Source organism: Nerophis lumbriciformis, linkage group LG24 (assembly GCF_033978685.3).
Source record: "Nerophis lumbriciformis linkage group LG24, RoL_Nlum_v2.1, whole genome shotgun sequence".
Taxonomy (NCBI): Eukaryota; Metazoa; Chordata; class Actinopteri; order Syngnathiformes; family Syngnathidae; genus Nerophis; species Nerophis lumbriciformis.
The window spans coordinates 37,970,001-37,984,070 of NC_084571.2; the positions used below are offsets into that span (position 1 = coordinate 37,970,001).

Below are 14,070 nucleotides of genomic sequence, written 5' to 3' on the forward strand. Positions count from 1 at the left end.
ACATTTTAAAATATAAAAAAAAAAATCCCCTGAAGAGCAGGGAAAACCTGTGAAACAGGCTTGTAGGGATACAATTGGGCTTTTTCTTGACCTATTTCATCTCTACAAGCCTGTTTCGCATGTTTCCCTGCTCTTGAGGGGAGAAAAACAAAACAAAACAAAAAAAACACTTAAAAATCTATTTAGAAAAATCCCCTGAAGAGCATGGGAAACCTGCGAAACAGGCTTGTAGGGATAAAATTGGGCTTTTTCTTGACCTATTTCATCTCTACAAGCCTGTTTTGCAGGTTTCCCTGCTCTTGAGAGATTAAAAAAAACAAAAACAAAAAAAACTTAAAAATCTAGAAAAATCCCCTGAAGAGCAGGGGAAACCTGCGAAACAGGCTTGTAGGGATAAAATGTGGCTTTTTCTTGACCTATTTCATCTCTACAAGCCTGTTTCGCATGTTTCCCTGCTCTTGAGGGATAAAAAAAAAACAACAAAAAAAACTTAAAAATCTATTTAGAAAAATCCCCTGAAGAGCAGGGGAAACCTGCGAAACAGGCTTGTAGGGATAAAATTTGACTTTTTCTTGACCTATTTCATCTCTACAAGCCTGTTTCGCATGTTTCCCTGCTCTTGAGGGGACTAAAAAAAAACAAAACCAAAAAACTTAAAAATCTATTTAGAAAAATCCCCTGAAGAGCAGGGGAAACCTGTGAAACAGGCTTGTAGGGATAAAATTGGGCTTTTTCTTGACCTATTTCATCCCTACAAGCCTGTTTCGCATGTTTCCCTGCTCTTGAGGGGAGAAAAAAAAAAAAAAACACTTAAAAATCTATTTAGAAAAATCCCCTGAAGAGCATGGGAACCTGCGAAACAGGCTTGTAGGGATAAAATTGGGCTTTTTCCTGACCTATTTCATCTCTACAAGCCTGTTTTGCATGTTTCCCTGCTCTTGAGGGGAGAAAAAAAAAAAAAAACACTTAAAAATCTATTTAGAAAAATCTCCTGAAGAGCAGGGGAAACCTGCGAAACAGGCTTGTAGGGATGAAATGAGTCCAGAAAAAACAGTGGTTAACGAATATTCCGCTCTACCCCGGTATTGAGCACTGTATAACGGATAAACCACAGCAACCTAGACTATATATATATATATATATATATATATATATATATATATAAAATAAACTATTACATTATGTAATGATGCAATAAATATATCATCACACATTCCAAAATAGTTTTTTGTTAATGAGAATAAACAAATATTTGCTTGACTTATGATTTCAAAGAAAGTTAGCAATCAAATTGTACACTGTAAAAATGAAAATAGAATTTACAGTAAAAATGTGTCGCTTTGTGGCAAAAACCCCCCCGCATATTTCACGGCAAAAAAACCCCAAAACAACTGGCAGCTCAATGGCCAGAATTTTAATGTAAAAAACAAAACAGCGGCCCACATTTTTTGTTTACATTAATAAGCTGTAAAAAACCCCTAAACTTTCGGATAAAATTCTTGTGACTTAACTGCCAGTTTTTAAATTGCAACATATACAAATAATTTGTCTACACTGTACGTAAAAAAAAATATAATACTCAAACGCATAAGCACTTGTGTGACAATATTATGTGAATTCTTATACATTTAAACATTGTTCACTGTTACATAACTGCAATGTGGCCCTCTATGAAAACCAGTTTTGACAGCCTGCACACCCTGGGCAGCTAATAGTTAAATATATTATAGCAATCCTGCTTCCCACTGTAAAGAACGTCCAACCACAAAAAAATGACAGTTGGGCAAACACACGGAGCAAATTCCTCTGACCATCTCCTGGGGAATTTAAAGTGTGAAAACATATAATAATAATTTTACTTTTATAATCAATTAAGACCTATTATAGCTTTGGGTCGCCATAGCTGCTGGTAGAAGTAGTTAACGCATTTAGTCACAAGATTGGGAAGTGAATACTTTGTGCGGCCGTGTCTCGCCACCAGCAGCCCCTGGGTTAATTGAGTTTGAGACCCCCTGGGCTAACCGCCGATCATTTCAATGGCAACCAGATGACTTCATGACAAAAAGTAAAGCACAATAAACATTTTCTCATCCATCCATCTCGTCTCACATCACACAAAAGTGTCGAGGCCAACCTACCAGTACAACAGCATGCTGCATTTGGAAGTGTCAAAAGGAATGTCACACGTTAGGCAACACTTCAATTGTTTTAGGACTCCAGTGAAGCCGTGTCCAAAATATCGTAAATGCTCCAATTAAGGCCCCTATTCAATTAACTGCACTCTGAATCAATATGAAAGGTGACTTGTTATAAGATTACCGTACTGTATTTTTCGGACTGTAAGGCGCACTTAAAATCCTTTCATTTTCTCAAAAAATCGACAGTGCGCCTTATAACCTAATGTACGGCATAATTATGGTTGTGCTTACCGACCTCGAAGCAATTATATTTGGCACATGGTGTTATGACAAGTGTGACCAGTAGATGGCAGTCACACAGAGAGACGTGTAGACTGCAATATGATGGCAGTCACACAAGAGATACGTGTAGACTGCAATATGATGGCAGTCACACACAAGAGATACGTGTAGACTGCAATATGATGGCAGTCACACATAAGAGATACGTGTAGACTGCAATATGATGACAGTCACACATAAGAGATGCGTGTAGACTGCAATACGATGGCAGTCACACATAAGAGATACGTGTAGAATGCAATACGATGGCAGTCACACATAAGAGAGACGTGTAGAATGCAATATGATGGCAGTCACACACAAGAGAGACGTGTAGAATGCAATATGATGGCAGTCACACACAAGAGATACGTGTAGACTGTAATATGATGGCAGTCACACATAAGAGACGTGTAGACTGCAATACGATGGCAGTCACACATAAGAGATGTGTAGACTGCAATACGATGGCAGTCACACATAAGAGATACGTGTAGACTGCAATATGATGGCAGTCACACACAAGAGATAAGTGTAGACTGCAATATGATGGCAGTCACACATGAGATACGTGTAGACTGCAATATGATGGCAGTCACACACAAGAGATACGTGTAGACTGCAATATGATGGCAGTCACACATAAGAGATACGTGTAGACTGCAATACGATGGCAGTTACACATAAGAGAGACGTGTAGACTGCAATACGATGGCAGTCACACAAGAGATACGTGTAGACTGCAATATGATGGCAGTCACACAAGAGATACGTGTAGACTGCAATATGATGGCAGTCACACATAAAAGAGACGTGTAGACTGCAATATGATGGCAGTCACACATAAGAGATACGTGTAGACTGCAATATGATGGCAGTCACACATAAGAGATACGTGTAGACTGCAATATGATGGCAGTCACACATAAGAGATACGTGTAGAATGCAATATGATGGCAGTCACACAAGAGATACGTGTAGACTGCAATACGATGGCAGTCACACATAAGAGATACGTGTAGACTGCAATACGATGGCAGTCACACAAGAGATACGTGTAGACTGCAATATGATGGCAGTCACACATAAGAGATACGTGTAGACTGCAATATGATGGCAGTCACACATAAGAGATACGTGTAGACTGCAATATGATGGCAGTCACACAAGAGATACGTGTAGACTGCAATATGATGGCAGTCACACATAAGAGACGTGTAGACTGCAATATGATGGCAGTCACACATAAGAGATACGTGCAGACTGCAATATGATGGCAGTCACACAAGAGATACGTGTAGAATGCAATATGATGGCAGTCACACATAAGAGAGATGTGTAGACTTCAATACGATGGCAGTCACACAAGAGATATGTGTAGACTGCGATATGATGGCAGTCACACAAGAGATACGTGTAGACTGCAATATGATGGCAGTCACACATAAGAGAGACGTGTAGACTGCAATATGATGGCAGTCACACATAAGAGATACGTGTAGAATGCAATATGATGGCAGTCACACAAGAGATACATGTAGAATGCAATATGATGGCAGTCACACATAAGAGAGATGTGTAGACTTCAATACGATGGCAGTCACACAAGAGATATGTGTAGACTGCGATATGATGGCAGTCACACAAGAGATACGTGTAGACTGCAATATGATGGCAGTCACACATAAGAGAGACGTGTAGACTGCAATATGATGGCAGTCACACATAAGAGATACGTGCAGACTGCAATATGATGGCAGTCACACAAGAGATACGTGTAGAATGCAATATGATGGCAGTCACACAAGAGATACATGTAGAATGCAATATGATGGCAGTCACACATAAGAGAGATGTGTAGACTTCAATACGATGGCAGTCACACAAGAGATATGTGTAGACTGCGATATGATGGCAGTCACACATAAGAGATACGTGTAGACTGCAATATGATGGCAGTAAACACATAAGAGATACGTGTAGACTGCAATATGATGGCAGTCACACATAAGAGATACGTGTAGACTGCAATATGATGGCAGTCACACAAGAGATACGTGTAGACTGCAATATGATGGCAGTCACACATAAGAGATACGTGTAGAATGCAATATGATGGCAGTCACACATAAGAGATACGTGTAGAATGCAATATGATGGCAGTCACACATAAGAGATACGTGTAGAATGCAATATGATGGCAGTCACACAAGAGATAAGTGTAGACTGCAATATGATGGCAGTCACACATAAGAAATACGTATAGACTGCAATACGATGGCAGTCACACAAGAGATATGTGTAGACTGCGATACGATGGCAGTCACACAAGAGATACGTGTAAACTGCAATATGATGGCAGTCACACATAAGAGAGACGTGTAGACTGCAATATGATGGCAGTAAACACCACAACTTTAAATGTTCCATTGAAAACATAGAACATTACACACGGCACTCAAAAATCTGTCAAAATGTTTTTAGTACGACTTCGGTAAGCTACGAAGCCGCACCGCTTGATGGATTGTCTGCGCATTAAACATACGAGTATTATTATGGTGTAGGGCTGGGCGATATATTAAGTAAAAACAGAGAGATATTGTGGAGGGGCGGTGTGGTCTGCGGGGCTGCCGCGGCAGGTGAGTAGATTGCCCAGCTGGGGCTTGTTATCTAATCACCTGTCGCCCTCATTAGCAGCAGCCGGCACGAGAGACGTGGTTGGCGTGGCTGTTGAGCGGACGAATGAGATAGAGACATTTCCTACCGCTATATGAAAATAAAAGACTTGTTACCCAGACTACCGGGCCCACGAGAGCATCTTTATGGTCAGAAGAACCCACATGAGGGCAACCTCCACAGATATACTTTTTCGTCCATATCGCCCAGCCCTACTCTGAATCGTATATGAAATTTAACTTGTTGTAACGGCAAAGACAAGGTGATTATTATTGTAAGGAAATAAAGATCCCAGCTATAATTAGAGCATTTACAGTAGTTGACTTTCAACCCTGGGGGGTGGGCGCCATACCTCTTGCCCAGCGTGACGCCCGCCAGCTTAATGAGGTCGCGCATGCACGGCGTGACAATGATGGGCTGCTCGTCCGAGTCGCCCGCCTCGTCGTAGCTCTCCACCTGCTCCACCACGAACTGGGCGTGGCGCAGCAGCGTGTCCTCGGTGAAGCAGTTGAAGTTGAGCCCACAAGGGGGCACTGTGGTCTGAAAGGTTTAAAAACATTTAACGAACTGTGCAAAGGGATTTGAAGCCTCCGTTGTCCTCACCTCAATCTTGTTGAGAAGGTCCTCGTAAGAAACGTCCGGGTTCTTCTGAAGGAACTCCACCACGATTTTGCTCATGTAGATCTTCTCCTGCATCAAGGCAAAGATGGGCGAATACTCCTCGCTGGGATGCATCAGGATGTACTCGGCAAACGCTGAACATGACACAATAAAAAAAAAACATTTGAGGAAAAACCGCAGAGTGAGCAAACATCTGGAACGAGAAGAAAAAAAGCGTTGCAATACCTGTCGTGAAACCGATTAGAGCTTTTTCTCCACCGTCAAATCCAGTAATCCACCAGGCATTGATGGGGCCAAGTTTCTTTGCAGGAACGCCACCTGGAAGACACAAAAATTATACTTTGTTGTGTTTTATTAAATATTGCTAATATAAAAGAAAATTACAATTAAATTAAATTTTGGGCTTGACCATGGTAAATTAATTTTTGCAATTATGAATTATTATTAAATATTTTCATTGTAAGAGCATAAATAACTGTTTACAGCAGGGATGTCAAAGTGGTTTTCCTGATGTGGTTTCTGTTATTTTAGGAGAGTTCATTGACAATCATCCATCCATCCATCCATCTTCTTCCGCTTATCCGAGGTCGGGTCGCGGGGGCAGCAGCCTAAGCAGGGAAGCCCAGACTTCCCTCTCCCCAGCCACTTCGTCCAGCTCCTCCCGGGGGATCCCGAGGCGTTCCCAGGCCAGCCGGGAGAGATAGTCTTCCCAGCGTGTCCTGGGTCTTCCCCGTGGCCTCCTACCGGTCGGACGTGCCCGAAACACCTTCCTAGGGAGGCGATCGGGTGGCATCCTGACCAGATGCCCGAACCACCTCATCTGGCTCCTCTCGATGTGGAGGAGCAGCGGCTTTACTTTGAGCTCCCCCCGAATGACAGAGCTTCTCACCCTATCTCTAAGGGAGAGCCCCGCCACTCGGCGGAGGAAACTCATTTCGGCCGCTTGTACCCGTGATCTTGTCCTTTCGGTCATGACCCAAAGCTCATGACCATAGGTGAGGATGGGAACGTAGATCGACCGGTAAATTGAGAGCTTTGCCTTCCGGCTCAGCTCCTGCTTCACCACAACGGATCGATACAGCGTCCGCATTACTGAAGACGCCGCACCGATCCGCCTGTCGATCTCACAATCCACTCTTCCCCCACTTGTGAACAAGACTCCGAGGTACTTGAACTCCTCCACTTGGGGCAAGATCTCCTCCCCAACCCGGAGATGGCACTCCACCCTTTTCCGGGAGAGAACCATGGACTCGGACTTGGAGGTGCTGATTCCCATCCCAGTCGCTTCACACTCGGCTGCGAACCGATCCAGTGAGAGCTGAAGATCTTGGCCGGAGGAAGCCATCAGGACCACATCATCTGCAAATAGCAGTGACCTAATCCTGCAGCCACCAAACCAGATCCCCTCAACGCCTTGACTGCGCCTAGAAATTCTGTCTATAAAGGTTATGAACAGAATCGGTGACAAAGGGCAGCCTTGGCGGAGTCCAACCCTCACTGGAAACGTGTCCGACTTACTGCCGGCAATGCGGACCAAGCTCTGACACTGATCATACAGGGAGCGAACTGCCACAATAAGACAGTCCGTTACCCCATACTCTCTGAGCACTCCCCACAGGACTTCCCGGGGTACACGGTCGAATGCCTTCTCCAAGTCCACAAAGCACATGTAGACTGGTTGGGCAAACTCCCATGCACCCTCAAGGACCCTGCCGAGAGTATAGAGCTGGTCCACAGTTCCACGACCAGGACCATACCTGCCAACTTTTGAAATCAGAAAAACCTAGTAGCCAGGGTCCAGGGGCCACAGGCCCCGGTAGGTCCAGGACAAAGTCCTGGTGGGGGGTTCAGGCTTCGCCCCCCGACGCAAAATGATTATTAGCATTCAGACAGGTTAAAATGTTGCTAAAACCATCACTTTTCTATCAGTCACAGTGACTTTTCAAAACAAAAATATTACAGCAAAAATCATATGGGTTGATTGACATGTTTATTCTGTAAGCTAACTTCAATAGTTTGAAATTATTTTGACAGTTAATGCCAGTTATCCTGTCAACCTTTCACAAGACTTCAATTTGTTAATTGAAAGTATAAACACTTTTTACAGTAAACAAATGGTAAAACAGTACTAAACAATTCCATTAAAAAAAAAAATTGGTGTCATTATTAACTTTCTGTCCAAGCTTGTATAATCTACTGCCTTGTTCAATTGTAAAAAATATTATGTGCCTAAAATTCACATTTCTATCACAATTATACTGTAAACATGGTAAGCTAACTTCATTAAAATTAATAGTCCTGTCAATAGCATGGAATTACAATTCAAATGTAGTTTTTTTGCAAGCCTTTCAAAAGAATTCAAAATATGAAAAATTAATGAAAATTAATTTAAGCCATCAGACACTTGAAAAGTGGCACATCACATCTCTAATGTAAATCATTTTAACTTTTCAACAGAAATAGCACTGCAAAAATATTAAGGACATACTTCTGTATTTTGGTAGTTATGCTGTCAACATTTAACAAGATTTCTTCAACTTGGACTTGAAAGCATAAATAGTATAAACACTTTTAACAGTATAACAGTACTAAACAATTCCAATAGATAACATTGGTGTCATTACCTTTTTGTGGCTAAAATCCGAAAAACGTTGAAAGTTTTCCACTTGTATCGCTAGCAACGGCATTAGACTTGTGTTTTTTTTGTCCCAACGTGGTCTTTTACATCGCTAATTCCTCCGTGTCCGATCGAAAAATCTTGTCTGCACAAGGTGCAATTCGCGTACCGTATTTTCCGCACTATTAGCCGCACCTAAAAACCACAAATTTACTCAAAAGCTGACAGTGCGGCTTATAACCCGGTGCGCTTTATATATGGATTAATATTAAGATTCATTTTCATAAAGTTTCGGTCTCGCAACTACGGTAAACAGCCGCCATCTTTTTTCCCCGTAGAAGAGGAAGCGCTTCTTCTACGCAAGCAACCGCCAAGGTAAGCACCCGCCCCCATAGAAGAGGAAGCGCTTCTTCTTCTACTGTAAGCAACCACCCGCCCCCGTAGAAGAAGAAGAAGCGCGCGGATATTACGTTTCATTTCCTTTGTGTGTTTACATCTGTAAAGACCACAAAATGGCTCCTACTAAGCGACAGGTTTCCGGTTCATGAAAAGACGCAATCTCTCCATCCGCACACGGACTACTATTTCACAGCAACTGCCTAAAGACTTTCAAGAAAAGCTGGCTACTTTCCGTGCATATTGTAAAAACAAGATAGCTGAAAAAAAGATCCGGCCAGAAAACATTATCAACATGGACGAGGTTCCACTGACTTTTGATATTCCTGTGAACCGCACTGTGGATACAACGGGAGCACGTACGGTGAATATTCGCACCACAGGGAATGAGAAGTCGTCCTTCACTGTGGTTCTAGCTTGCCATGCTAATGGCCAGAAACTTCCACCCATGGTGATATTCAAAAGGAAGACCTTGCCAAAAGAGACCTTTCCAGCCGGCGTCATCATAAAAGCTAACTCGAAGGGATGGATGGATGAAGAAAAGATGAGCGAGTGGTTAAGGTAAGTTTACGCGAAGAGGCCGGGTGGCTTTTTTCACGCAGCTCCGTCCATGTTGATATACGACTCCATGCGCGCCCACATCACGCTGGTTTTTAATAAATTATTAAAGTTTGACTGACCTGTTTTTTTGACATTCCTTTAGCGCAGTTAGATGCGACTTATAACACCGGGCGGCTTATAGGTGGACAAAGTTTTGAAATATGCCGTTCATTGAAGGCGCGGCTTATAACCCAGGGCGGCTTATGGTGCGGAAAATACGGTAGTTTTCACCCTTTTTGGAACGGATAATTATTCCCGGATAGGCTTTTGAATATTCTTTACGGAATGACTGCAGTTTTCTTTTGGGTTTAAGACTCGTTTGCGATGTTTCTCCGGCTGATTCCATGATCGTTCGCTCGTTTGGAAACAATGGCAACAGGTGCCTTGTGCTTGGCAGCGGTGCTATAAACAGCCTCGCGCATTTAAAAATTTTTTTTTTTTTTTAATTAATGAAAAACCGTATTTTTTATCACTGCAACCGTAACCCGGAATAGGTTGATGAAAACTGTACTAATTACGGGAAAACCGGAGTAGTTGGCAGGTATGTAGTACTCGGTAAAAGGTTTATTTTTAAGGCCAAAAACAGATATTCACTTAGTATTACTTTCTTTAAAACATTTATTCAGTATTTTTTTAACTTTAGAAAGTTACATGGTTGAAAACGATAATGATGCCAAAAAACATAAAAAAAGATGCGAAGTCCACAAGGGCTTATTTTGAAAGTGTAATTATGTTTATAGATTATATGCCATCTATGGTTGTGTTCCCTAATTTGAGTGACCTGGACATAATCTGGACTGTACATAAATGCTTATTTGGAAAATGTAATTTCTATATTATATGCAATCTGTTGTGTTACCAATTTTTCTTTTCTTTTTTTTTTTCAGTGTACATGAATGAAGGTGTGTGTTGCTGAGCCAGACTTGGACATTATCTGGACTGGACCTGGTTTTAAAAACCCTTTAAACAAATCTAATTTCATTTACAACCTGGTCTGAAGATGAGATTCTTTTATTTATTTTTTTAAAATAAAAATAAAAAAATAAAATAAATAAACATTTTTTTAAATAAAAATAAATAAATTTTTAAATAAAAATAAATAAATTTTTAAATAAAAATAAATAAATTTTTAAATAAAAATAAATATATTTTTAAATAAAAATAAATAAATTTTTAAATAAAAATAAATACATTTTTAAATAAATACATTTTTAAATAAAAATAAATACATTTTTAAATAAAAATAAATCAAATAAATCAAATCTAATTTCATTTACAACCTGGTCTGAAGATGAGATCCTTTTATTTATTTATTTATTTATTTTTTTAAATAAAAAAAAATAAAAATAAAAACATTTTCTTGGATAAAAAAGAAAGTAAAACAATATAAAAATAATTACATAAAAAAATAGTAATTAATGAAAATGTTAGTGGACCAGCAGCACATACAATTATGTGTGCTTCAGGGACTGTGTCCCTTGCAGACGTGTTGTCTATGTTGTGGGAACCAGAAAATTGGTAGCAGAAATAAACAACCCCTTTTGTGTGAGTGGGTGTGAATGGGGGAGGGAGGTTTTTTTTTTTAGGTTGATGCACTAGTTGAAAGTGTATCTTGTGTTTTTTCTATGTTGATTTAATAAAAAAAATTGAGGGCCACATGTAACAGTGAATAATAGAGATGTCCGATAATGGCTTTTTTTCCCCGATATCCGATATTGTCCAACTCTAAATTACCGATTCCGATATATACAGTGGTGGAATTAACACATTATTATGCCTAATTTTGTTGTGATGCCCCGCTGGATGCATTAAACAATGTGACAAGGTTTTCCAAAATAAATCAACTCAAGTTATGGAAAAAAGTGCCAACATGGCACTGCCATATTTATTATTGAAGTCACAAAGTGCATTATTTTTTTTGAACATGCCTCAAAACAGCAGCTTGGAATTTGGGACATGCTCTCCCTGAGAGAGCATGAGGAGGTTGAGGTCGGCGGGGTTGGAGGCTAGCGGGGGGGTGTATATTGTAGCTTCCCGGAAGAGTTAGTGCTGCAAGGGGTTCTGGGTATTTGTTCTGTTGTGTTACGGTGCGGATGTTCTCCCGAAATGTGTTTGTCATTCTTGTTTGTTGTGGGTTCACAGTGTGGCGCATATTGGTAACAGTGTTAAAGTTGTTTATACGGCCACCCTCAGTGTGACCTGTATGGCTGTTGACCAAGTATGGATTGCATTCACTTGTGTGTGTGTGTGAAAAGCCGTAGATATTATGTGATTGGGCCGACACGCAAAGGCAGTGCCTTTAAGGTTTATTGGCGCTCTGTACTTCTTCCTACGTCCGTGTACACAGCGGCGTTTTCAAAAGTCATACATTTTACTTTTTGAAACAGATACCGATAATTTCCGATATTACATTTTAAAGCATTTATCGGCCGATAATATCAGCAGACATCTCTAGTGAATAATGTATGAATTTGCCGCTAGATTTCATTATTATATAAATTGTTTTAAGTGAACTGTCGATTTTACAGTTACATTTTACTGTAAAATAGTGTTTTACAAAATTTTATGGTAAATGGAAGAACAATACCACTGTTTTTTTTGCCATCATATTGCAGTCTACACGTCTCTTATGTGTGACTGCCATCTACTGGTCACACTTGTCAAAACACCATGTACCAAATATAATTGCTTCGAGGTCGGTAAGCACAACCATAATTATGCCGTACATTAGGTTATAAGGCGCACTGTCGATTTTTTGAGAAAATGAAAGGATTTTAAGTGCCCCTTACAGTCCGAAAAATACAGTAATCTTATAACAAGTCACCTTTCATATTGATTCAGAGTGCAGTTAATTGAATAGGGGCCTTAATTGGAGCATTTACGATATTTTGGACACGGCTTCACTCGAGTCCTAAAATAATTGAAGTGTTGCCTAACGTGTGACATTCCTTTTGACACTTCCAAATGCAGCATGCTGTTGTACTGGTAGGTTGGCCTCGACACTTTTGTGTGATGTGAGACGAGATGGATGGATGAGAAAATGTTTCTTTTATCACTCCGTATTTATTGTGCTTTACTTTTTGTCATGAAGTCATCTGGTTGCCATTGAAAGGATCGGCGGTTAGCCCAGGGGGTCTAAAACTCAATTAACCCAGGGGCTGCTGGTGGCGAGACACGGCCGCACAAAGTATTCACTTCCCAATCTTGTGACTAAATGTGTTAACTACTTCTACCAGCAGCTATGGCGACCCAAAGCTATAATAGGTCTTAATTGATTATAAAAGTAAAATTATTATTATATGTTTTCACACTTTAAATTCCCCAGGAGATGGTCAGAGGAATTTGCTCCGTGTGTTTGCCTAACTGTCATTTTTTTGTGGTTGGACGTTCTTTACAGTGGGAAGCAGGATTGCTATAATATATTTAACTATTAGCTGCCCAGGGTGTGCAGGCTGTCAAAACTGGTTTTCATAGAGAGCCACATTGCAGTTATGTAACAGTGAACAATGTTTAAATATATAAGAATTCACATAATGATATTGTCACACAAGTGCCTATGCGTTTGAGTATTATATATATTTTTTACGTACACTGTAGACAAATTATTTGTATATTTTGTATTTAAAAACTGGCAGTTCAGTCACAAGAATTTTATCCTAAAGTTTAGGGGGTTTTTGCGGCTTATTAATGTAAACAAAAAATGTAGGCCGCTGTTTTTTTTTTAAATTAAAATTCTGGCCATTGAGTTGCCAGTTGTTTTGGGGTTTTTCTGCCGTGAAATATGCGGTTGTTTTTCTGGCCACAGAGCTACACATTTTTACTGTAAATTCTATTTTAATTTTTACAGTGTACAATTTGATTGCTAACTTTCTTTGAAGTCATAGGTCAAGCAAATATTTGTTTATTGTCATTAACGAAAAACTATTTTGGAATGTGTGATAATATATTTATTGCATCATTAGATAATGTAATAGTTTAAAATGGTTGATTAAATAAATATATATATATATATATATATATATATAATTAGTCTAGGTTGCTGTGGTTTATCCGTTATACAGTGCTCAATACCGGGGTAGAGCGGAATATACGTTAACCACTGTTTTTTCTTGACCTATTTCATCCCTACAAGCCTGTTTCGCAGGTTTCCCCTGCTCTTCAGGGGATTTTTCTAAATAGATTTTTAAGTGTTTTTTTTTTCATCCCCTAAAGAGCAGGGAAACATGCTTGTAGAGATGAAATAGGTCAAGAAAAAGCACAACTTAATCCCTACAAGCCTGTTTCGCAGGTTTCCCTGCTCTTCAGGGGATTTTTTTTAAATATTTTGAAATGTTTTTTTTTATAAACCATGGTAAAAAAAAAAAATCATGTCTTTCTTCTTTTAATGAAACAAACAGCACCTATTTAAGTGTTATATATTGTATATATTATATAAAAATATAATATATCAGTATATATCATATACTGTACATATAATATGTAAATATTACATATGTTATATTTTATATTGCTACTACAGTACATTTTTAGTCTACTTTATACCTGCATTATCCTTTCCATCCTTTGTAACTGAGCTACTGTGTGGAACAATTTCTCTTGTGGATCATTAAAATTTGTCTAAGTCTAAGTGTATTTGTTAAAAAAAACATGGTGGGGGAAAAAAAAACCAACCTTTTTTTACAAAAAAACTAAAAATCATGT

The 14,070-nt window shown here is 39.5% G+C and overlaps 1 protein-coding gene across 2 annotated transcripts in view; it reads right to left on the bottom strand.

Moving 5' to 3' along the window:
- The window catches only part of dnmt1 (DNA (cytosine-5-)-methyltransferase 1), an 82,977-nt gene that overhangs the window by 37,324 nt on the left and 31,583 nt on the right, over positions 1-14,070 (bottom strand). For both annotated transcript variants that reach the window (XM_061982061.1, XM_061982060.1), the window contains exons 12-14: positions 5,982-6,074; positions 5,739-5,890; positions 5,488-5,675 (exon numbers count right to left, since the gene is read on the bottom strand). In XM_061982061.1, coding sequence (XP_061838045.1) covers positions 5,488-5,675; positions 5,739-5,890; positions 5,982-6,074 — 433 coding nt within the window. The remainder of the gene's footprint in view (positions 1-5,487; positions 5,676-5,738; positions 5,891-5,981; positions 6,075-14,070) is intronic.